Genomic DNA, 25,928 nt, shown 5'->3' with positions numbered 1-25,928 from the left:
CCTGTCTTTGTCCATGGAGTTTTCTTGGCAGGGATACTGGAGTGGCTTGCCGGTTCCTGCTCCATGGTTTTCCCAGTAGTGATGTATGGAAGTGAGAGCTGGACCATAAAGAAGGCTGATCGCCGAAGAATGGATGCTTTTGAATTCTGGTGCTGGAGGAGACTCTTGAGAGTCCCATGGACTGCAAGAAGATCCAACCGATCCATTCTGAAGGAAATCAGCCCTGAGTGCTCCCTGGAAGGACAGATCCTGAAGCTGAGGCTCCAATCCTTTGGCCATCTCATGAGAAGAGAAGACTCCCTGGAAAAGACCCTGATGTTGGGAAAGGTTGAGGCCACAAGGAGAAGGGGACGGCAGAGGATGAGATGGTTGGACAGTGTTCTCAAAGCTATGAACATGAGTCTGACCAAACTGCGGGAGGCAGTGGAAGACAGGAGTGCCTGGCGTGCTCTGGTCCAGGGGGTCACGAAGAGTCGGACACGACTAAACGACTAAACAACAACAATGACCCTGTGATCAAGCATGCTGACATCAGGTTCAGCGACGTGGCCCTGTTTAGAGACGATGGCGTTAATTTGTCTGATCAAGGAAATGATGTGTGGTTGACCGATATCATCAGTAGCATTAGGGATTGGTTGCAGCTGTGAGGATATTTGACGGCATGTCTCTTCGGCTCGGGTGGCGGTTAGGCATTGGAATATGCGTGCTGTGTTGGAGGATTGGGTATGCGCCATCATCTACCCCTCCACTGTTGGGTATTCCGTTAAAGGAATCCGGCGGTTGTGGATCCTGTCCGATGCCCGGCTGGTGGCCAGGGCCATGGCACGACCCCCGGTGACGTCATGGGGGACTTCCAGTTGAATTTGCATCAACAAGCTCCTCCCACTGGTTGTTAATCTTGAAATCCCCCCCCCCGTTGCACGGGGAGGGGTCATATATAGGTTGTTTGATCCAGTGCCTAAGCCAATGCCTCTCACATGCTGTAACCAATAAAGTCATGGCCTTCTTTAGCCCATTAACCTAAAATTCATGTGTCCTTGTGTCGTATTTACCCCTACCCGGGTTGCGGGTCCTCGACTCACAAGTGGCTTTCAGAGTACCTCGGGTTACATACGCTTCAGGTTGCAGACTCTACTAACCCTGAAATAGTACCTCGGGTTAAGAACTTTGCTTCAGGATGAGAACAGAAATCGTGCTCCGGCGACGCGGCAGCAGCAGGAGGCCCCATTAGCTAAAGTGGTGCTTAAGGTTAAGAACATTTTCAGGTTAAGAACGGACCTCCGGAATGAATTAAGTGCTTAACCTGAGGTACCACTGTAGTTGGCTACTCACAGGAGTGAAAAACAACAGAGAGAGCAGACAATGCACTTTTATAAATATGTGTGTGCACTGCAAAACTCTCATTGTCCCTAAGCCGGCGGTTTGGTTAGCAATGGTTTTGTTTTTGCTTTTCAAAACCTCAGATTTATTCATCCCCTGCCAGGTCCCGGCTTGACCCTGTCTCCTCTGGCGAGCATCTCCCTCGCCTGTTTTGTTTTGCCCAGAGATGCTTTGGCAAGAGGCTCCTCTGCTGTGGCTCCAATGTTTCCACCACACTCAGTCATGCGCAGCACCTAACAGCTGACATGAGCATTTCGCTGGGCTCATCACCTCCCCCGAGACCCTCCAGACAAAGGAGGCGAGAGCCTTGTGCCAACTCCCCAATGACTCTCCCTTCCTCCCTCCCCCGCAGAGGGTTTTCACCTCATTAAAGATTAGAAGCCCAAACACACCAAACAGAGTCAGGAAAAGAACAAGCTTGCTTACAAAATGCTTGGCTGTGTTTGCACATTCCTCATTTTGAATTCCTACGATGAAGAGGTGCAGAAGGGCTTTCTGAAGGAGGCACCTGCAAGAACCTCCAGACCTGGACCCCAAGAGCTCTTGCCACTTCCCTCTTCGCCGTTTGTTGTTGTTGTTTAGTCATTTAGTCGTGTCCATGGACCAGAGCACGCCAGGCACTCCTGTCTTCCACTGCCTCCCGCAGTTCCGTCAGACTCATGCTAGTAGCTTCAAGAACACTGTCCAACCATCTCGTCCTCTGCCGTCCCCTTCTCCTTGCCCCTCTTGCCACTCTATAAGGGCTCTTGTGTCCCCCATAAGGGAATAAGGGCAGATTTTCATTTACTACAAAATTAAAGGGAGGAGAAACTGGGGGGGGGGACATTTCTTCACCCTTCTTCACCCTCCCACAGGCTGAGGCCACATTCAGCCACATTCGCCAGTCAAGGCATGGGTTTTGCCTCCTGCCCCAAGCAGAAAATAAAAGGCCATTTCATATGCTGGGCAGCCCAGGGAGGCCCTGTGGGGAGAGGCAGGCAGCCAGGCTATTTCGACCACTGTGATCATTTAGTGGCTGACCCCAAATCCTTTGATGCCCGCCTGCTGCACAGCTTGTTAATGATTTCCTTGACATGGAAAAATAAAAGGAAAGTGAGGGGTGTTGGTTCAGATCGGTGGCACGGCTAAGAAACGCTTCTCAGATGCCTTGCTCCTGCCAGTGCTGGATTTATGCATAAGCTAAGCAAGCTATAGCTTAGGTCCCCACTCTCTTGGGGGCCCCAAAAGAAATTAAAGAAAAAAAACTGGGTGGACATTGGGCTTTCCTGGTTTGCTCATTTCTATATACAGTGGCACCTTGGTTCTCAAACCATTGCATTGTACAAGTTAGAACATTTAATTTCATACTAATAAAGCTTTATATAATTATTAGTAGTTTGCATCATATATTTACACCTATTATTATTTCATGTTATAGCAAGTTTCTAGAGACTAGATTATGAGTCTTTGTAAATTGTGTTTCTAAAGGAACTTTTGTTATTCTATTGCTATTCTATTTCTACTTCTGTTATTCTATTGCTATTCTATTTCTCTCTCTCTCTCTCTCTCTCTCTCTCTGGGAATCATAGATCTGTAGAGTGGGAAGAGAGCACAAGGTGGCAATCTGCTGCAATGCAGGAATCGTTTGCAATGACCAGCCAGTCAGATCTCTTACCCCCTAGGCTGTTGTCAAAATAAAAAAATTCATTCCAGTAGCACCTTAAAGACCAACTATACAAGATCTCAAAGTAGCTGTTTTACAAAGGAATTTCAGAAATAGACTGGAAAGAGAAGCTGCTGAATTGCAACTCATTACCAAACTTAAAACCATGGAGAGACCTGGTCTGAACAAAGACATTGGATTCTTATCTCATTATACATGACTAAGCCATTTTTCACCTTCTCACCCCTTGCCTTTTCCTGTAAGACCTATTGCAGTCGTTAAGAGTCGTCAACAGGCTCATCTCAGCTATCTGCCAATCTCCCATTCCCACCACCCTTCTGAGTAATACCCCTCCCCACCTTCTCACTATATAGAAGGATCTGGCAACTTCTGTTTCAGTGTATCTGAAGAAGTGTGCATGCACACGAAAGCTCATACCAAGAACTAACTTAGTTGGTCTTTAAGGTGCTACTGGAAGGAATTTTTTTATTTTGACTATGGCAGACCAACACGGCTACCTATCTGTAACTGGAACCCTAGGCTGTTAGCATTTATTCAGCAACAATCTGCGGTTGAATGCTTGCTAATTTCACTCATGTTTCCGGGTGGTTTGGGAGCAGAATGTGTCAAGAGATACAGGGAGGAATGGGTCGGAGGAAGGCTTTCAAAATCCCCGTGGAGCACTATGCAATATTCAGGAATTGGGCTACGAACATAAAGAGAGCCTGCAGGATCAGGCCCGTGGCGCCACCTAGCCCAGCATCCTGTTCTCACAGTGGCAAACTGGATGCCCCAAAGGGGAACCCACAAGCAGGATTCGAACTCAAGAGCAACACTCCCCTCCTGCGGTTTCCAGCAACTGATATTCAGAAGCGTGGCTGCTTCCAACTATGAAGGACCATCAATAGCCCCCTCTTCCTCCTCTGTGAACTTCCTGTCTCCTGTGGATGTGAGTTCCGTAGTTTAACTACACCCCATAGTTTAAATATGATCAAGCATTTTCAAGAAGCAAGCCCCAGCACATGTAGCAATTTGCAAATGAAAGTTCCTTTGGATGTCTGGCATGTTTGCATGCTAGATGGCAGCTGTCTGGCTGATTCAGAGTTTCTGATCTTTTTCCATATGGTTGGCCAACGTTCTCTGATGCATCTAGCCAGACTGAAGCATCTTTAGTCCCTCGTGGGTTATTCTTGTCCCATATTAATTTTAACCATCCTGCGCAGGGTGATATTTATCCAGGGCCGAGTCCTCCGACTGACAGCTTTGCTCAGAGAGTTTCCAGCAGGAACCGAGGCCAGCCAGAACTTCTCTGTGGCTGAACAGGATTACTCCAGAACTAAATGCCAGCAAATAGCACAGATTCCTTATTACGAAAGGAATTATGCCTTGGTTTGCTGCAACATTGTTGTCTGAGACTTGGAACAATAGGCAATACAAAGAATGGAAAGCTCTGAAATTAGTCGAGCAATTACACAGAATTTTTAAAAAGCAGAGCAAAGTTTTCCAAGGGATGGTTGTTGCACTTCAGTCTGGTTCGACATCTAGTTGGGAACACCCCAAAACATGTTGCCAGACAAGTGAAGTGAGGGACAGTGGCTACTGCCAGGCTTCACTCAATGGGAGGAACTGTTTATGGAGACCATATGGATGCCTAGTTGAAACATGTCAAAGCACCTTTCCTGTCGCATGTGGCACTCCCTGTCTCAAGAAAGATTTGTTCGGTCACCTCCGCGAGAGTGTTGCATCGCCACCACCTAAAATACGTTTTTGATTCTGCAACATTTTGACCTCATTTCACTTGTCCTCTCCTTTTTAAACCCAACATTACCTCACTCTTCCCCCAAAGAGATTTGAATGCCATTAGCAACTAACAATAAAAGAACATTCAGGTTTTTTGCTTTTATTTCTGTTCCGTTCATTTGGCTGTCCTACCTTGATTTTTGTTTTTAATTTCTTGCTATATTCTCGGGTCATGTGGCCAGCAGGACTAAACTGCTCCAGGCACAACAGGACACCATGACAGAAACCACAGTGCACGGAAACGCCGTTTACCTTCCCGCTGCAGCAGTACCTACTCATCTACTTGTACTGGTGTGCTTTAAAACTGCTAGGTAGGCAGGAGCAGGGACCGAGCAACGGGAGCTCACCCCGTCACAGGGATTCGAACCGCCAACCTACCAATTGGCAAGCCCAAGAGGCTCGGAGCTTTAGACCACAGCGCCACCCGCGTCCTAACTAGCAACTAATCTCCAGGATGCCTTCCCCATAATTTGCTAGCTAATTCTTTTTTTAAGTGAAGATGCCTGCGATTGAACCAGGAGAGTCAGCATTTGGAATATGTGCTTTTATCTTTGAGTTATTGTCAATAGTTCAAATAAATGCATTTCCAAGGACTGCCGCCTTTCCTTTTCAGTCCCCCCCCCCAATGCTTTGGCTGAGATTTCTGCATTGCAGGGGGTCAGGCTACATGACTCTTGGGGTTCCTTTCAACTCTACCATTCTTTGATTCTAAGAAAAAGAATGAAGCACATTTATAATTTTGTCTAAGGAGCTCAAGGCACCCTACATGGTTCTCCGCTCTCTCCATGCTGTCCTCACGGCAACCCTGCGAGGGACGTTAGGCTGAGAGACTGTGACCAGCCCACAGTTGCAAAACACGGTTTGTGGCTGAGCAGGGATTCGAACCCTGGTCTCCCACTCTGACCACGGCGCCATGTCTACCTGCATGCAGACTGGCAAGCTTAAACAGAAACAGGAAAATGAAACGGGGCCTGATTGTAATCCGGTGAGGAATGTAAACAGCGTGTGATTTTTAAAAGCGTACGACCACAGATCTCTCCTGGAGAAGCAAAATGTCAAAGGGGGGTAACTGAGGTGTGCCGGCATGTATTTCTTTGGGGGAAAGTTGGAGCAAGGAAGAGAAGAAATGTTTAACTGATAGACCTTTAAACATTCCCACAAAACTTTTGTTATTGTTGAGTCGTTTAGTCGTGTCCAACTCTTTGTGACCCCCTGGACCAGAGCATGCCAGGCCCTCCTGTCTTCCACTGTCTCCGCTGTTTGGTCAAACTCATGCTGGTAGCTTCTAGAATGCTATCCAACCATCTTGTCCTCTGTTGTCCCCTTCTCCTTGCACCCTCCATATTTCCCACCATCAGGGTCTTTTCCAGGGAGTCTTCTCTTCGCAGGAGGTGGCCAAAGTCTTGGAGCCTCAGCTTCAGGATCTGTCCTTCCAGTGAGCACTCAGGGCTGATTCCCTTCAGAATGGAGAGGTTTGATCTTCTTGCAGTCCATGGGACTCTCAAGAGTCTCCTCCAGCACCAGAATTCAAAAGCATCCATTCTTCGGTGATCAGCCTTCTTGATGGTCCAGCTCTCACTTCCATACATCACTACTGGGAAAACCATAGCTTGAACTATACTGACCTTTGTTGGCAAGGTGATGTCTCTGCTTTTCAAGATGCTGTCTAGGTTTGTCATTGCTTTTCTCCCAAGAAGCAGGCGTCTTTTAATTTCGTGACTGCTGTCACCATCTCCAGTGATCATGGAGCCCAAGAAAGTAAAATCTCTCACTGCCTCCATTTCTTCCCCTTCTATTTGCCAGGAGGTGATGTGACCAGTGGCCATGATCTTCTCGTTGCTTTTAGCCGAGCGTTCTGCTGAGTCACAGGAGGCTGCCCAAGGGAGAAGGAAAAACCTGCGAGGGATCTTCTCTGAAAATTTCCCCTGACTCAGCCTCCCTCGCCATCTCCAAGGCTGTCTTCTCCCCGATGCGTATCTTCGCTTGACACGGGGCGTCACACCCTCAGCGCTTCATGCAAGCAGGCACAGGGCCATCGCAAAATCTGCAACGGTGCCAGTGTGGCATAGCGGTTGGAGCGTCGGACTGGGACCTGGGAGACCAGGGTTCGAATCCCTCCCACTCGGCTGTGAAACTTTCGCTGGGTGCTGCCACGGCCCTAACCAACCTCGCAGGGCTGTTCTGGGGATTAAATGAGGAGGTAAAAGGTAAAGGGGCCTCTGACCATTGTGGGATGTAAACACAGGAGCAGTCAATGACAACATTCCTAGAGTGTACATGTTACAACATGGGGAGGGATGTCTGTCCAGCAAGCAGGTAAACTTCCTGGGGACGGACTTCCTCCGCATGTGACCAGAGGTGGGTGTGGCCTCACCTGTGCAGGTAATGACAAAAGCACAGGGCAGGCAGCCATCTCTCTCTATCTGCCATCACCTTTCGAAGAAGCAGGATGCCCTCTTGGCTCTCAGCCAAGAGAGGAGAGGGCTATCTTCCTATAAGATAGATTCTAAGTGTATTTTACCTTTTTAAGCCTGTCTGCCGTCTGGGATCATATTGTGAACAGATCGTGAGTAAACTCTTTTATACTTTTATAAAGACTGTGTTGTGTCTTGTATTTTAAGAGGGAACAAAGGGGAAATTACCAGAGTAATTATTATAGAGGTTCTAGTGAACCTGTGCACACGTTACCGTTGCGAACTTAAAGGAGAATGTCTATAAACTCTGCTGATATTTTGGGAACTTGTTGGCACAAGTTGGATAAGGATATTATTAGTCAATATATCCTCTCCTGCACCCCAGAACATTCCCACAACCATTAGGTCCAGTTGCGAATGACTCTGGGGTTGCGGCGCTCATCTCGCTTTACTGGCCGAGGGAGCTGGTGTACAGCTTCCTGGTCATGTGGCCAGCATGACTAAGCCGCTTCTGGCAAACCAGAGCAGCGCACAGAAACGCCGTTTACCTTCCCGCCGGAGTGGTACCTATTTATCTACTTGCACTTTGAGGTGCTTTTGAACTTGGCAGGAGCAGGGACCGAGCACCGGGAGCTCACCCCATCGCGGGGATTTGAACCGCCAACCTTCTGATCGGCAAGCCCTAGGCTCTGTAGTTTAACCCACAGTGCCACCCGCGTCCCTCAAAATGAGGAGGGGGAGAACCGTTTTCTAGAATCACGGGGGAAAGTGGGATGTGCATGCAATAAAAAAGAAGTTCTTATGTTGTAAACTGCCCTGGGATCGTTGGACGAAGTGTGGTATATACATTTAATAAGTGACGATGGTGATAATGTCCAGGCAGGGACCACCAGACCACATACCACAGCAGGTCTGCTTGGGGTGCTCCCAGAGATGTGTGTTTCAGATCTCTGCATTTCTCATTCATTCATTCTTCCCAGTTGTCAATCATGCTGACTCCCCTCACTCCTCTGCTATCCTCCCTTCATTCTCTCCGCCCTCCAAAGTGGTGGCAGGAACATGGTGAGTATTGGGGGGGGGCAAATGTGAGGGCTTTGGGGGCAAGCTATAGGGGAGGAGAGATTTGGGGAGCTGTGAGGGGATGGGAAAGGATGGGTTGAGCAAGTTGTGAGGGAAGGGTGGGTGAGGTCTAAAGGGGGCACGTTGGCAATGGGGCAGGGTTGGCGGAGGTTTTTGAGCCAGGAGAGCAGAGGCGGCAGCCTCTAGTACACAGCATATACAGTGGTACCTCGGGTTAAGTACTTAATTCGTTCCAGAGGTCTGTACTTAACCTGAAACTGTTCTTAAACTGAAGCACCACTTTAGCTAATGGGGTCTCTTGCTGCTGCAGCGCCGCTGAATTTCTGTTCTCATCCTGAAGCAAAGTTCTTAACCTGAGGTAGTATTTCTGGGTTAGCGGAGTCTGTAACCTGAAGCATATGTAACCTGAAGCGTATGTAACCCGAGGTACCACTGTATCTCAGAAAGTCATAGAATCATCAAATCATAGAGTTGGAAGAGACCACAAGGGCCATCGAGTCCAACCCCCTGCCAAGCAGGAAACACCATCAGAGCACTCCTGACATATGGTTGTCAAGCCTCTGCTTAAAGACCTCCAAAGGAGGAGACTCCACCACACTCCTTGGCAGCAAATTCCACTGTCAAACAGCTCTTACTGTCAGGAAGTTCTTCCTAATGTTTAGTCATGGTGCATAAGGAGAAAGAGACAGGGAGGGAGAAGGAAAAATGCAAGCTTAGGCGCCAGTTCTTAAAAGTTCACAGTTCTTATTGGAACCAGCTGGAAATGGTTCATGTAGCCTAATGTTTTAACTGTTTTTAATTCTGAATTGTGAATGGTTGCAACCTGCTCTGGGACCTGATGATGAAAGATACGTTAATAATTATTATTATTATTATTATTATTATTATTATTATTATTATTCACATTGCCCCTTCTCCCCAGAGATCCTCGTCACTTTAGTTTATCGCCTACAGACCTAGAGCCCCCCGCAGCCTGAACAAACTACAGTTCCCATGATCCATTGGGCAGGGTGCTTTAAACGTATGGCGTGCACACAGCCTGCCTGTAAGATATGTTGAACAGTGAAACGTACTTGCTCAGGAGGTGGTGGATGAGATCACCGGATGCGACTGTTGCCCTGCAGGGGGTTGGACTAGATGACCCCTGAGGTTCCTTCCCATCGTACAAATCTATGGTTCCACCTAAGAAACTATGCACAGGATCACAGCCTAAGCCTACTGTGGCTTCTGGACCAGGGGAGAGCTTCAGAAATGCACAATATCTTAAACTGGGGGTGGGGAGCCTGATTTATTATGAACTGTTCCTTTCCCAAGCAACCATTGGGAGCCAGCAAAGAAATGAAGGGTAATCCAGGGTTTTGTGGAGCGCAAAGCACCCGCTCCCCTCTTTGAAACCCACCCCTCTTCTCCACCAGATTAAGGAAAGCGAAAGGACACAGATAATCAGCAGCCGGCCAGCCAGCCAGAACCCCTCCAGGGAACAATTGTTCGGGATTCACCGCAGGAAGTCCAGCCTAACCTCATTTCCTCTACGGCTTTCGGGAACTTAACCCTCAGGTCGAGACGCAGTCCAAACCCACAGCAGGAGGGCCGCAGGTCACTTACAGAGAAAATAATGGCCTAATCCCTTTCCCTGCCAAGGGATCATCTGTGAAAGGAGGAGGGAGAGAGATGTCAGAAACGCTAATAAGGGAAATAAGATGATCCCAGGGCAAATGCACCATGTGGATTTTGTGAGGGGTCCAGGCTGGGGGTGGCTGCGTGGCCTTTATGGCCTTTACCCCCCACAAGAGAAGTAATAATATTATAATAATTTTATTATTTATACCCTACCCATCTGGCTGGGTTTCCCCAGCAACTCTGGGCAGCTCCCAACAGATTAAAAACTGAATAAAACATCAAGCATTAAAAACTTCCCTAAACAGGGCTGCCTTCAGGTGTCTTCAAAAAGTCAGGTACCGGTAGTTGTTTATTTCCTTGATATCTGCTGGGAGGGCATTCCACAGGGCGGGTGCCACCACCGAGAAGGCCCTCTGCCTGGTTTCCTGTAACCTCACTTCTTGCAGTGAGGGAACCACTAGAAGGCCCTCGGAGCTGGACCTTCATGTCCGGGCTGAATGATGGGGGTGGAGATGCTCCTTCAGGTCTACTGGGCCGAGGCCGTTTAGGGCTTTCAAGGTCAGCACCAACACTTTGAATTGTGCTTGGAAACGTCCTGGGAGCCTGCTTCTAACAGTGCTTTAAAAGTAAGGATTAGGCCAACCTGGTGCTGTTCCTGAGTTCTGGACTGCAACCCCAGCCAAGCAAGCAAGAGCCCCTCTCAAGGTGTCAGAATGATAAAACTGAAGAGTTGGAAGGGATCACAATGGCCATCTAGTCCAACCCCTTGCGATGCAGAATCACAGCTAAGGATTCCCTGATGGATGGCTTTCCAAACTCTGCTTACAAACCTCCACTGATGGAGGGCCCACAACCTTCCCAGGCAGTCCACATTCCACTGTCCAACAGCTCTTCGCTCTTTCCATCATTGCCTTGAAACCTGCTCTGGAGAAAGGATAGCAAGAAAGCAGGGGATCCTTTCACCTGACGCAAAAAGGGGGGGCGGTGTCCTCAGAATGACTGAGGATATGAGAATGGCATTTTTTTCAGCCAGAACTCAGTTCTGGCACCTCTCAGGTGGGGGCAAGGGAGGTGTTTAGGGTGAGTTCCAGCACCTCTTTTTTCTAGAAAAATAGCATTGGGTACGAGTATTAATATGGTCACCTGATTTGGTGTTGGGGTAGGAAAGGTGGTAATGTTCTCCAGGATACAGGTGAGAAGTCTCACCTGCAAGGAAGCCCACTGCAGGAGCTCCTGGGGTTCAAGCAGCTGATGAAGACACAGTTTTCAGCATCCAGTTTTGGATGGTGCCAAATAGCCAGGCGGTGTAGGGGGGAAATGGCTCATCTGTGGGTGTGGTGTAGTGTAGTGGTTAGAGTATTCTGCAGGGTTGTTGTGAGGATAGGTATGTCACTTTGAGCACTTTGGACAAAAAGGTGGGATATATAAATATCCCTGTGGAGCAGATAGGGAAGAGCACAGCTGGATGGGACAAATGTTTGAGGATAAACCAATCAATGTGGAGGGCAGTTGTCAGCTGTAGTGGAAGAGTCTTCTTCCCTCCTAAGCAAGACTTGGTGGAGAAAGGCAAAGGACAGCCAGGATGAGAGGTCTTCTCCAAGCAGATGGTGAGAACCTCAGCATGGGAGGCAGGAGGGAAAGATCTGAAGTCTCAGGGCATGAGGGCATCTCCCTTGGCTGGATATGTGTTCTCCTAGTAAGCTGCCTTATACAGAGTCAAACCATCTAGTTCCATATTGTCTACACTGACTGGCAGCAGCTCTCCAGGGTTGCACGCAGGAGAGTCTCCCAAGGCAGATGCTCTACCCACTGAACTTCCCTCTCTGCAGGGAAAGTGTCTCTCATGCCCTGGTGGTTCACCTACAGCAATTTGAAGGAAAAAGCACATCTCATGTTGGTTGGAGACCCTCCCTGGAAGCAGAACTACCACAAAAATCAAAGTAAATAACCATTTACGGCCCTTTCCCGATACCTCAAAGACAGCCAGGACCAGTCTGTATGTGTGGAAGGGTGGCAGCCGGGGGAGGAGGGTTCCAACAAGAGGGTTCCTGATCCCTATAACCCAGACAGGCTCCTCAACCCCCATACCTGGATAGGTCAAAAGGTGTCACCTGCTTTGACTGTTTTAAACATTTTATTTTACAACAGTGGAACTCCCTGCCTATTAATCTCAGGCAGGCCTCTTCACTGTCCTCTTTCTGACACCTGCTTCAAGACATTAATGCACAAAGGAGCCTACTCAGATGTTTAGAAGGCTGATGTGAGTTTTATTCATTATAATATATAATAATAATAATTTATTATTTATACCCTGTGCATCTGGCTGGGCTTCCCCAGCCACTCTGGGCAGCTTCCAAAAGAATATTAAAATACTATAATACATCAAACATTAAAAGCTTCCCGAAACATTATTCTTCAGGCTCTTGTTAAATTAACTATTTGAAAGTTTTCGATTATCGTTGTTCATTTTTCCTAGGGATCATTTTATTGTTTTATCTTTTTCATAAACCACTTTGAGGTGGCTGTTATACAGTCAAGCAGCGTACAATTTTTATGAAATAAAAAAGTAACAAATTTATTTGTAACTCTTCCTGGGATAATGTACCTGGGTTCAAATTACACACTCAGCCATGAGTGAGTGGCGACCTTGAGGGCCAGTCTCTGCCTCTCAAGCTATCCTACCTCACAGAGTCGTTGTGGGGACTAAACGAGGAGGGGGGGGCATGTATCCTTATGCTCTTTGGAGAAAAAGGTAGAATATAAATACAATGCATTAACAACAGACAACAACAACATCATCAACAACATCAACAACAACGCAATGATTATCCTCCATGCGCAAAGGTGCGCAGGTGAGGCATAGACAGGCGTGGGCACACCCCTCCCTTACCTGGATGTAGGCTCTCTGGAGGAAGCTGTAAGGCACCCTGCGCTGGAAATCCGCGCGCACCTCGTCGCTGGCGACGTGTCTGGAGTCCGCCCCGGGCAGCGCTTCCCGGCGGCAGGAGCGCAGGCAGCGCGCCCGGCGGAGCAGCGCGCCGAAGAAGCGCAGGTCCCGCCGGGCAGCATCCTCTCGCGGCTCAGCGTCTTCGAGCGGCGCCTCCCGACGGCAGCGCAGCGCGCAGCCCAGGCGCGCCTCCCGCAGGCGGCGCTCGGCGCTCAGCGCTGCCTCCAAGAAGCGCACGGCGCCGGCGAAGTCCCCCTGCGAGTGCGCCTCCACGCCGGCTGCGTAGAGCGCGTCGTAGGGCGGCCCGGGCTCCGGCTCCCCGGCCCCCGACGCCTCCAGCTGCAGCAGCAACAGCAGAGGCTGGAGCAGAAGGAGCAGCAGCCCGGGGGCCATCCCCGCCGCCCCGCTTTCCGGGCTGGGACGCGCCGTCGAGGCTGGGCAGGTGGCGACGGGCGCGCCGGACGGGGCGCACGGAGGATGCTTTGCGGAGGAAGGCTGCTGAAGCTGGCTGTCGAGCGACGGGCGCTCCTGGGAAGGCAGGAGGGAGGCGGCGGAGGTGGAGCCCTCCCCCTCGGGGGTTCCCCTCCGCCCAAGCCAGAGGGCCGGGAATGCCCGGGGGGAGGAGAGGCTAGCCGTCGGCGCTTCCCTCGGCTGCGAGCGGAGCAGGAGAGCCAGGAGAGCGAGCGAGAAGCCGCTGGGGGGAGCGCTCCGTCTGCAGCCCGGCCAAGCTCGCTCTCTCTCCTCCCCGGCTGGCTGCTGCGCCGGAACCGGCAGCGCTTCCAGGGCCGGGCGCGCCTCTCGCCCGGCGGGCGGCTTGCCTGCTTCGCCCTCCTCTGCTCGCCAGAGGGACTGCCTGCCTGCCTGCCTGCCTGCCTGCCCTGCTCGGCGGGGCGGAGAGATAGAGCAGGCGGAGGAGGCTGTCCCTCGATGGCTACCGGCGAGGAGAGAGAGGAGCCGGCGGTACGGCTTGACCTGCGGGGGAAAGGGGGTTCCCCCCTTCGCAGTTTCTTCCCACTTTCCTCCCCGCCCTGCCTCCTTCAGAACAGCGGGTGCTGGAGAGAGAAGGCGTCGGGAGGGCACGGGAAAGCATCGTTCGTATTAATATCATTACCATATTTCTATCGTGCCTTTTGCCGGGCCGGGACGCACGGCGGCTCGCGCAGAGAAATCAGAACAAGCCGAAAACATAGAAAGGACAATCGTCAAAATGTACTTAGAACTAAAAAAAAAAAAAAAAAATCAATTGCTGGTGGTTTTTGGATTTCCTGCTCACCAGCAACCGAAAGGTCCTAGGGCGCGTTTGGCAACGTAAAAAGGCCAAGTTAAAATGAGGGCCACCAACTTAGCTCAGGTAGAGAGGCTCTTCTCTGGGTCCGAGCACCTTCTCTCAAGTAGGTATGGTAGGAACATGTCGACACACCTTTTTGTGTTGCGGCTACCAGCCTGTGGAACTCCCTGCCTCAAGAGAGATTTGTTTGGCCAGCTTCCGGGCTTGCCAAAAGCACCTCATTGACTTCTGTGAGAGGCAGTGGCTGGGGCAGTTGGCCCTTTGACGGGGTCCAGAAGCACAGGACTTTTCGCACCTGATTCATCCCACCAGGACCCCATACTCTGGCTTCTGACTTTCCTGCCAGTTGAGTGGCCTTATCTTTGCACATTGCCTCAGGAGAGTGAGGAAAATTCTCAGGGATGATTCACACCCTGGCCGGCACTTTCTTGATCTCCTGCCCTCAGGCAGAAGATATAGAAGCAGGATTAGTCGCACCAACAGGGTAAAGAACAGCTTCTATCCGTGGGCTGTTAGGCTGCTGGATGAAAAGATAACAACAGGGCAACTGACTTTTGGGTTTGGTGGGTGTGCGTCAGTAAACGAGGGGAATTAAGACTAAGAGAGCTGAGTGGGGGTGGTGCTCGTGTAATCTCACTGTATACAAGTTGTGCAAGTGACAATAAAGGATTTCAATTTCAACTGCAGTGCTATTATTTTTATTTTAAATTTCAGTCTTGAAACTGCTGTACAGTCATGTCCAGTATTCTTTATGCTGCACAAAAGCTGCAATCCTTTGCATGCTTTCCTGGGAGTAAAGACCCCTTGAAGACAAGGAGATTGAATCCTGAGTACACAATTACGCCCAGAACTGAGCTCAGTTAGTTAGAGCGTGGTGCTGATAATGCCAGGGTTGCAGGTTTGATCCCCGTCTGGGACAGCTGCATATTCCTGCCTTGCAGGGGGTTGGAATAGATGATCCTCAGGGTCCCTCCCAACTCTGTGAATTCTATGATTCCAAGGTCTAAGAACAGTGGAATCCAACAAAAGCAGTTTCCTTGTGAAATTTTCTTAGGGGCAGATTTCCAAAAACAAGCTGTCTAGTCTGAGCTTCATTTATCCAAATTCAAAAATGTCTCTAATTTTTTTTTTTAAAAAAATCTGTTTTACAATTTAAAATACTCATTTTTACAACCTTAAAATATCAATGACTTCCCTTCCTCTCTTTCCATGGTTCATTTTACATATCACAAATCCCTGCATATCTTACAAAAACTATACCATTCAGTATTCCATCATTACATCCATCAAGACTTATTTACACTGTTGAATTTATCTTAGTGCTGCCAGTGATTTCAGCTGTACACAATTATTTCCCATATATTCAATAAACGTTTTCCAGTCTTCTCTAAATGTGTGTTCTTCTTGTTCTCTTATTCTATATGTTAAATCTGCAAGCTGAACATATTCTGTCAGCTTAAATTGCCATTCGTCGTTAGTTGGGACCTCTCTCGTTTTCCATTCTGGGGCTAACATAACATGGGCCGCAGTAGTGGCAGGCATAAATAACATTTTTTGACACCTGGGAATTTCAGTCTGAATTATCCCCAACAAAAAGGACTCTGGTTGTTGTTTTTTTGGAAAGTACTTTTAAACATTTTTTATATTCCCAATACTCTTTTACACGTCCACCACACATGAAAGAAGGTTCCGTCCACCTCTTTGCATCTCCGCCTTCAAAAATGTTCGCAGCATCAGAACATAAGAAAAGCCCTGCTGTTCATTTGTGGTGGTCTTTTGTTTTCATGGGCAAATGAACAGCCACACCCTAGGCCAACCCCAACCTCTCTCACCACCAAAGGAACACAAGTGAACAGCAGAGAACCTGCACAAGCAACACTGACACAAAACCCCACATATATTAAGTAAAATAGAAACTTTGCCACCCGACCCCACTCATCTTTCCCCCCTCCACCTCCTTCCCCCTTTTCTTCCCAATGTCTCAACAAATGAAACCGATTTGTAAAAAAAAAAAAATGTTATATGGAAAAAAAAATGAGAGAGAGACATTGCACACACCTTTGTAAATTAAAAAAAATCTTTAATAAAAATATAGTGTTTTTTTTTTAAAAAAAAGCCCTGCTGAGTCGGAGCAATAGCCCATCGAATCCAGGATCCTGTTCTCATAGTGGCCAAAACGATTTCTCTTCTGGGAAGCCTGTAAGCAGGATTTGAGCACCAGAGCATTCAGCCCTCCTCTGGTTTCCAGCATAACTGCCTCTGACTGTGGACAGCAAAGCATAGCTGTTCTGGCTAGCAACCATCAGTCACCATTGATACATCAGGACTCTCAATGCACAAGGACATAGGAAAGAGACTCGCACTGAGTCACTGACCACCAGCAACCCTTCAGGGGGAGGGGGCTTTCCCAACTCTACTGGGAGTTGCTGCAAATTCAGCCTGTGGAGTTCTCCAGCCAACAGCCCCTGCAACTGCCAGCATGCTCATCTGTCTTTTTGCAAAAATGAATAGTTCTGCTACGGTGCCAAGTCCTTCTCAACTCCCACCCCCTGCAGAGAGAATGATTTATGGCATGGAGGTGCCTCATACCACCTTGGTGGGTTTAATTAGGGAAAGCCTGTCCTTACAAGTTAACAGGGTTATGCAACAAATGTTTTTTTAAAAAAAACACAGCTGTAGAGTATGCATTTCGGAGGTGGGGGGGCGTTTAGTATGCAGCAGGAGGAGAACATGAGCAGTTCTCCAATCTGACCGACTTAGTAGGGTGGGCTTGGGCGCAGTTGAGAAGCCAAGGAAAATCCCCCAGTGTCATTCAAATGATCTGTTTCTTGGCAATTGCTCCCCTAAACCTTCCCAACTTAGAGAACATGGATCCCTGCTTCCAGGTGCCTCCCTCAGTATCTGTTGAGTACATCTTGGATGGTTTTGCTTTTCTGACGGCCCTGACCTCTTTCATTTCGGTGCAGAATTTGACTCCTCTATCTAAAGGAGTTACTACTTGGCCCCCTTCAGCTTCACCACCTGGGATTAGGGCCAGCCAAACGAAAACCTCCATGAAGCATCCCCTTCCAGCCTTCCTCAGCTGCCGGTACATTTTGTAGCCTCCCTTGATGTCTCCCTTTTCACCTCTGTGGGTCTGACCTGCCAAGAAATTACTCATGGTGGAATCATCCTACAAGAAATGACCTTTTCAATTTTTCTTTTATAATTCCCCCTCCAAAGATCTCTCAACCCAGTGGAACTTGCTGTGTGTGTAGCGGATCTCCCCTCGTCCAGGAAGCAAACAAAGAAAAAATAGAGCCTTATAATGTTTTGTTCGTTCAAATAATCCTTTGGAGTTCCAGGTTCTGAGCTTCCTGGTTCTGTTGCAGAGAATCATAGAATCATAGAATCATAGAGTTGGAAGAGGCCACAAGGGCCATCGAGTCCAACCCCCTGCCAAGCAGGAAACACCATCAGAGCACTCCTGACATATGGTTGTCAAGCCTCTGCTTAAAGACCTCCAAAGTAGGAGACTCCACCACACTCCTGGGTAGCAAATTCCACTGTCAAACAGCTCTTACTGTCAGGAAGTTCTTCCGAATGTTTAGGTGGAATCTTCTTTCTTGTAGTTTGGATCCATTGCTCCGTGTCCGCTTCTCTGGAGCAGCAGAAAACAACCTTTCTCCCTCCTCTATGTGACATCCTTTTTATATATTTGAACATGGCTATCATATCACCCCATAACCACCTCTTCTCCAGGCTAAACATGCCCAGCTCCCTTAGCCGTTCCTCATAAGGCATCATTTCCAGGCCTTTGACCATTTTGGTTGCCCTCCTCTGGACACGTTCCAGTTTGTCAGTGTCCTTCTTGAATTGTGGTGCCCAGAACTGGACACAGTACTCCAGGTGAGGTCTGACCAGAGCAGAATACAGTGGCACTATTACTTCCCTTGATCTAGATGCTATACTCCTATTGATGCAGCCCAGAATTGCATTGGCTTTTTTAGCTGCCGCAGTGATTCTATTTATTTGCTGCTCCTCCATTTTGATTTCTGGACTCTAACATGCTATAAACCCTGCTGGATGAGGCCAGTGGCCCCTCTAGCCAAGCATCATGTTCTCCGAGCGGCCAAAAAGATGCCCCAGTCGGAAGCCAGCAAGCAGGATTTGAACACAAGAGATCTTTGCTCTCCTGCAGGTTTCCAGCAACTGATGTTCTTTGCCGCTTCCCACTGCAGAGTTGGAGAAAGTTCAGAACAGGGCAGCCAAAATGATTGAGGGGGTGACAAAGTGACCCGCCTATGGAAGAGAGGCGGCAGGAGGTTTTGGTTTAGAAAAAAGGTGGAAGTGACAGGGTGTAGGTTTCTAAAACTGTGCCTCCTTCTCTCATAACACAAGAACTCATGGACATCTTAGGGAGCTGCACGTTGGAAGATTCAGGACAGAGAAAATGAATGAATTCTCCATGTAATATAATATAATAAATAAAATAAAATAAAATAATAATAATAATAATAAATAATACATAAATAAATAAATTATTTATACCCCGCCCATCTGGCTGGGTTTCCCCGGCCACTCTGGGCAGCTTCCAACACGATAAAACATCAAACATTAAAAGCTTCCCTAAACAGGGCTGCCTTCAGATGCCTTCTAAAAGTCAGATAGTTGTTTATTTCCTTGACATCTGATGGGAGGGCGTTACACAGGGCGGGCTCCCTGCCTGGTTCCCTGTGACATCACATCTCTCAGTGAGGTAACCACCAGAAGACCCTCGTGGCTGGACCTCATTGTCCAGGCAGAACGATGGGGTGGAGACGCTCCTTCAGGTCTACTGGGCCGAGGCTGTTTGGGGCTTTCAAGGTCAGCACCAACACTTTGAATTGTGCTTGGAAACATACTGGGAGCCAATGTAGGTCTTCCAGGACTGGTGTTATGTGGTTTCGGCATAGGAGAAATGGGGCGCTGCCCACTGACCTCAGCTCTCAGCTGCCTGCCTTTTTCTTACTGGGAGTGACCCGGCTGTCATCGTCTTCTATTCTCAGTGCTGCCCTTGCAGAACTCAGCAAGTGGAGAGGAAGATCGTGGGGGACAACACTAGATCTTAGTTGCTTCCACCTGTCATGGGCTCCCTGGTGCCCCCTGCTGTTGGGCTCCTTGCCTTCTGCCCTACCAGCCACCACTGTCCCAACCCCAGAGGCCAGCCTATGAGTTTGGCGCTCAACTGGTTTGCGTGATTGAGTTTACTTTTCAAGAAGAGGCTAAATAGAATGGCTTGGATGACCTGATGCCACTAAATTACTATAATTCCAGCACCATCGATGCACATCTTTGTGGGTGTCCAGCAATATCACAACCTTCCACCAGATTTCTCTATTCCAAAATGGCACCCATCTAGTAGCATAAGAAGAAAGTCCCTTCTCCCAATTCAGACCAGTGGGGTCAATCGAGCACTCTACTGTCTACATCAGGGGTCTGCAAACTTTTTCATCGGGGCCGGTCCACTGTCCCTCAGACCTTGTGGGGGGCTGGACTATATTTTGCAGGGGGCGGGGAAATGAATTAATTCCTATGTCCCACAAATAACCCAGAGATGCATTTTAAATAAAAGGGCACATTCTACTCGTGTAAAAACACACTGATTCCCAGACCGTCCGTGGGCCAGATTGAGAAGGTGATTGGGCCGGATCCGGCCCCTGGGCCTTAGGTTTCCTACCCATGGTCTACACTGAGTGGCTAAAGCTCTCCAGTCTCTTTTTTCTTTTTAATAAAATGTATTTATTTGCTTGTTCGAATTAAAATTTTACAGAGATATATCACACATAACTCATAAAGACAAGATTCCGAAAAGTCTCTTGGACTACCATCCTCACCTTTGTGGGTCCATTGTTAGTCCTATTCTCCCACATCTTCTATGATAGTCCAAATCCTTTACCTCTTCCACTGAGTCCGTAATTCAACCTTAAGGCACAAGTGATATTCCAATCCTGCCAATGATTTTTACTGTCCTTAAGGTAAGTTATACATTTTCCGCATTCCTTGTTAAATTTTTGGTCTTCCTGATTTCTGATTTTCTGGTCATTTTAGCTATTTCAGCATAGTCCAATAACTTCATCTGCCATTCTTCTCTAGTAGGGACTTTATCTTCTTTCCATCTCTGGCCAGTAACATCCGTGCAGCCGTGGTCACATACATAAATAGTCTTTTCAGCTCCCTTGGGATTTTGGCACCTAGAATTCCTAAAAGGAAGGCTTCAGGCTTTTTAACAAAGGTTGTTTTAAACATTTTCCCCCAACTCATTATATATAATTTCCCAAAATCCTTTTACTACCTTATAATTCCACCACAAATGATAAAAGGTGCCTTCTTTTTCCTTACGTTCCAGCATACATTTGAGCATGTTTTATACATTTTTGCTAATTTACTAGGGGTTTCTGACAGGGGTGTGTAACAGCCTGACCTGGGAATTCCAGTGATCAACCATTGAGCAAGACCTCCACCATGAGATTGGAGCTGTGATAACAGTTTTGCTTGCGCAGTTGCCAAAGGAGAGAGGTCGCTGCAACTATCATGTGACAAATGAACCCCGGCAAATCGACATTTTTAAAACAGCCTTTTGAGCCTCCTGGTGTTTCCTCTCTCTGTCTCTTTTTTAAAATAGTAGATTGGCACCCAGGAGACCAGCAAGCGCAGCTTTGCCCTGCCCCGTGGAGAGGAAAATCTGCACCTGTTGAATTTCAGCCTTCGCACACATTTTAACGCTGCAGAGCCTCGGTCGGTTTGCTGTTTGCTGATAGACATTCATATGGATCTATTTGTGTCATTAGGAAAATAAATCTTCAAAGCAACATAGCAGGAGCTGGAACCAGCAGAGCTCTGCACACTGGGCATGTTGTTTTTCATGCTTAGAATTATTCCTTTCATAGAGTCCTTGAAGGATGGAAGACGCACCGGGCAGCTGAGGACTCCACCAAGCTAATATTAGGATTGCTGATTTATAGCTGGAAGGAGCGAGCAATGCAGTGTTGCTCATATAGGGCACCGCTCATGTTTTCCAGTCTCGAAATGTTGGTTGGTATGAGAAGGAAGAGAAAAGGGAATCTGGATTCGCAAGAAAATAAGAATAGCCTGTAGGATTAGGCCAATGGCACAGTTGGTTCAGTATCGTCCTCACAGTGGCCAAGAAGATGCCCCCATGGGAAACCTGCAAGCAGGATTCGAACACAAGAGCAACTCTCCTCTCCTGCGGTTCCCAGCAGATGGTATGCAGAAGTGTTGCTGTCTTCAGTTGTGGAGGCGAAGAGAAGCCACCCTGTCTATGAGCCACTGATAGCCCTCTCCTCCACGAATTTGCCTAATAATAAATAATAATAATAATAATCCACTTTTATTTTTCTTTATTTTAAAAATATTATTTATACTTCTCAGACATATACATTTCACTGATTTTACATTCACTTTGACATCTTAAAACTTGACTTACTTCCCCCTCTTTCTGCGGCTCCTTAAATTTTTAATATCTTCTGCATATCCAAATTAACTTAACTCGCTCATTTATTTATCTTCTTCACATATATACTCTTATATAGCTGCAGGTTATTACAATAATCTTGCCAGTGTTTTTATCTGTTTACAATTTATCTGCAAATATTCAATAAACCATTTCCATTCTTTTATAAAAAGTTTGTTATCTTGATTTCTTTTTCTTCCGGTAAGTTTCGCCATTTCTGCATATTCCAGAAGTTTTTGTATCCATTCTTCTTTTGCTGGGACTTCTTCTTTCCATTTTGGGGCAGGTAACATTTTTGCAGCTGTAATTACATACATGAATATATTTCTATATTCAGGTAGGTAGCCATGTTGGTCTGACGCAGTCGATATATAGATATGTGTGTGTGTGTGTCCAGTATTTGAAGACGTGTGCATGCACATGAAACTGTGGGATGTGAAACACAAGAGCAGTCAAGTACAACATTCCTAGAGTGAACATGTTTACACGGGGGAGGAATGTTTGTCCAGCCAGCAGGTAAATTTCCTGTTTCCTTCTGGGCTGGGACAGACTTCCTCTGCATGTGACTAGAGGTGGGCGTGGCCTCACCTGCGCAGGTAACGACAAAAGCACAGGGCAGGGCAGCCATCTCTCTCTCTTTGACTACATGCATCAAAGAAGCAACATCTGCTTAGCCAAAGATGCTCTCTTGGCTTCCAGAGGGACTGTCTCCTTATGAGATAGTTTCTAGGTATATGATACTTTTGTAAGCTAAGTCTGCCTTCTGGGATCCGATTATGAACAGAATGATGTGTGAGTAAACCTTTTTATAATTTTAAAGAAGACTGTGTCGTGTCTTATCTTTTATGAGGGAATAAGGGGAAAATACCAGAACAGTTATTATGCCAGCTCCAAGGGCCTTCTGGCAATTACCTCCCTGCAAGAAGTGAGGTTACAGGGAACCAGGCAGAGAGCCTCCTCGGTGGTGGCTCCCTCCCTGTGGAACGCCCTCCCACCAGATGTTAAGGAAATAAACAGCTACCTGACTTTCAGAAGACATCTGAAGGCAGCCCTGTTTAGGGAGGTTTTTCATGTTTGTTGCTTTTTTATTATTGTTATTGGTGTTCTGTTTGGAACCACCCAGAGTGGCTGGGGAATTATTAATTATTATTATTATTATTATTATTATTATTATTATTATTATTATTGGGCTAGCCTCTGCTGGGTTGGGGGAGGGCACCCAGCCAAGCAGGATCATCAGTGGGGCTGGTTTCTTTTTGGGTTGGGCCCATTCTTCAAGCCCAGTGAGCAGGAGTCACGGATGAGACCGGCAAGAGGAAATTCAAAAGCTGCATGAGCAGCAGGAAAGGGAGGGTGTTTGCAGGGCTGGGCTGGGCAAGTGAGGGCAGCACACCAGGAGGACGAAGTCTCTTCTTGCTGGGAACGCTTGGCAACAGAACGGGAACAGAATGTGGTTTAGGAGTTTTTTGTTGCAATCCAGATTTAGTTTTGGAGGTGCATTACTCTAGAGTCGGAAACAGAAATGGCAACCCAAATGATCGAGTGGATGGAGAGACCCCTATGAAGGAAAGTTGCAGTTCTGGGAACTTTTTAGCTTAGAGAAAACCAGAGTAACAGATAGAATTAGGTTCTGCATGGAGAATGTGGAGAGAGTTTTTCTCCTTCTCATAACACTAAAACTCACGAAGGGCTTCTTCACACAGCACAGAGTTAAACTATGGAACTCCCCTCCACAGGAGGCAGTGATGGCCACCAAGCCTTTAAAAGAGGATTGAACAAGTTTATGGCCTTTTGTTACCTGGGCAGGTAAGGTCACACCCACCTCTAATCACATGCAAAGGAAGTATTTCCCAGTCCAGGAGGAAACAGGAAGTTTTTGACTGGCTGGACCAAACTGTCAGGAGCTCAGCCTATACTCGAGTAGGACCCTGGCAGAGACACATGCCCAACTGGCATGTTCTCTCCCTCCTGGTCAATTGTTCGGGAGCTTCAAAAGCTTTCTTCAGCTCGAACATCACAGCGATCGATGCCAACCGACATTGGCACACTTAGGGATCCTCAGAGTGTTCACATCTTGCGTAACAGACCTCAGCAACTCAGCATTTTGGCTAATCTACTTTATTTACATATAAACACACACGGAGCGCTGCAACGTGGCTCCCTCTCTCTCTAGCATCAGACAGCAAAGAGAGAAAGAACAAAGGACAATAGTCCCCCTTCACGGAACACAGTAACACAAACATCCTGTCTCCATCACTTCCCACTCTGTGGAGTCAAAACATACACCCTCATGGGATAGACAACAATCCCATGACTGCAATCATGGAGCAGGAATTCTAACACAAACATCCCGTTCTCTCTAGGAAAACTAGGAATGTTATACTTGACTGCTACTTATGTATCACATCCCACAGTTTCATTAGGCTCCCACTCAAAGAAAACCGAGAAGTGTAAGCCATGACCTGAAAGAGCCTGCAAGGAAAACTTAAACAAAAGTTGTCCTTCGTTGAGCGTTATGCGCTGAGAAACTGGTTGTAGCTTCTGCCACTGGAACTGAATGGACCTACTTTGGAAAAGCCAGTAGGAGAAGTCTCCAGCATGAAAGGATCCTCTCTCCATGCTCGCCCTTCTCCGCTCTGACCTATTAAAAATGAAAGCTTTGAGGCTCTGGAGCCTCAGAAACTTGGACTGCTCTGTCACATTAAGAATCAGTAAAAATAAAGTTTGGAAAGAACATCCTAAGTACACGGATAGAAGCCCAAGCAAGGGCTTGCCAATGGGACGTGCCTTTGAAGGTCACCTGAATCAACCCCTTTGCCCACATGCCGTCTTTGGGAGGGTACAAAGGCAAAACTCAGCTCCACTTTGAACAGCCACCCTTCTCTCCTCCATATCACAAGGCTTGAATTCAAACTCAAACACATTACATGGAATGCAAATGTAACATTTGGCATTCCTGGGGGAGGTGAAGTGCCAAAATAGAAACTGTCAGGGTAGACTAATAGAATCATAGGAATGTGAAGTTGGAAGGAACACCAAAGGTCTAACAAAACCCAAAGTGGGCTCAATAATGGTTCCTTGTCATCTTGGGGAGAAAATGACAAGTGGGGTTCTGTCCCAGGCCCATAGTTGTTCAATTTGGATGACTTGGGTGAAGGAATTGAGGGGGTGCTCATCAAATCTACAGGTGATACCAATCTGGGAGCAGTAGCTACAGATGACAGAATCAGGATTGAAAATGACCTTGGTAGATTGCAGAACTGGTGTCATGGTCCGGTTTATGGGTGGTCGAAGTCCTAGCAGAGGACGTTGGGACCAGGGGCAAGACGGCGGGGTGGGAGCAGGAACGAGAGTCCGGAAGCCAGGAGTCAGGAAGCCAAGGGTCAGAGAGACGGGAGTCAAGAAGCCAATTGTCCGAGGATCAGGAAGCAAGGAGTCAAGAAGCCAAACACAGCAAGGAAGGAAGTGTGTTGCTGTGGCAAAGAGCCAAAGGCAAATGCTGACCTTATATCTCTTCCCGGCTCTTGCCACCAGGTGCAGTGAGTTACTTGCCTCTTCAGAAAAAAACTTAGGAAAGCCCCAGTCCTGTGAAGCCCTACCGGTCACAGGGCCTGGCTCCTGCACGCCCTCCTGACAACTGGGCTCAATCTAAGAAAATCAATTTCCAAAGTAATGCTTTAGTTGAGACTCCTGCACTGTAGGGAGTTGGGCTGGGTGACTCTCAGGGTCCCTTCCAACTCTTATGATTCTATGAACCCCCTGCAATGCAGGATTCACAGGTGAAGAATCTTCAACAGATGGCCATCCAACCTCTGCTTAGAAACCTCCAAGAAAGGAGAGTCCACCACCTCCAGAGGGAGACCGTTCCTCTGTCTAACAGCTCTTACCATCAGAAAGTCCTTCCTGATGTTTAGTTGGAATCTCCTTCCTTGTAACTTGAAGCCGTTGGTTCAAGTCCTACCCTCCAGAGTAGGAGAAAATAAGCTTCCTTCATTTTCCATGGGACAGACCTTTAGATATTTGAAGATGGCTCTCATATCTCCTCTCAGGCTCCATTTTTCTAGGCCCCAACTCCTTCAACCATTCCTCATCAGGCTTGGCTTCCAGACCCTTGATCATCCTAGTCCCCCTCCTCTGCACACCTTCCAGCTTGTCAATATCCTTCTTTAATTGTGGTGCCCAGAACAGGACTCCAGAGGTTTCCACAAGTTGGAAAATTTTGGGCAGTTTGGATACTACAAAAATGAGAGAAGCCGGGTAGTTGG

The 25,928-nt window shown here is 47.7% G+C and overlaps 1 protein-coding gene across 1 annotated transcript in view; it reads right to left on the bottom strand.

The window, feature by feature from the left end:
• The window catches only part of P3H2 (prolyl 3-hydroxylase 2), a 114,359-nt gene extending 100,654 nt beyond the window's left edge, over nt 1-13,705 (bottom strand). The window contains exon 1 of the mRNA XM_082224143.1: nt 12,827-13,705. Within this exon, the coding sequence (XP_082080269.1) occupies nt 12,827-13,276 (450 nt within the window). The 5' untranslated portion in view covers nt 13,277-13,705. The remainder of the gene's footprint in view (nt 1-12,826) is intronic.
• Nucleotides 13,706-25,928: the final 12,223 nt, after the last annotated feature.

The sequence above is a fragment of the Podarcis vaucheri genome (assembly GCF_965113315.1).
Source record: "Podarcis vaucheri genome assembly, chromosome: 5".
Taxonomy (NCBI): domain Eukaryota; kingdom Metazoa; phylum Chordata; class Lepidosauria; order Squamata; family Lacertidae; genus Podarcis; species Podarcis vaucheri.
This window is presented reverse-complemented; position numbering and strand designations above follow the sequence as displayed.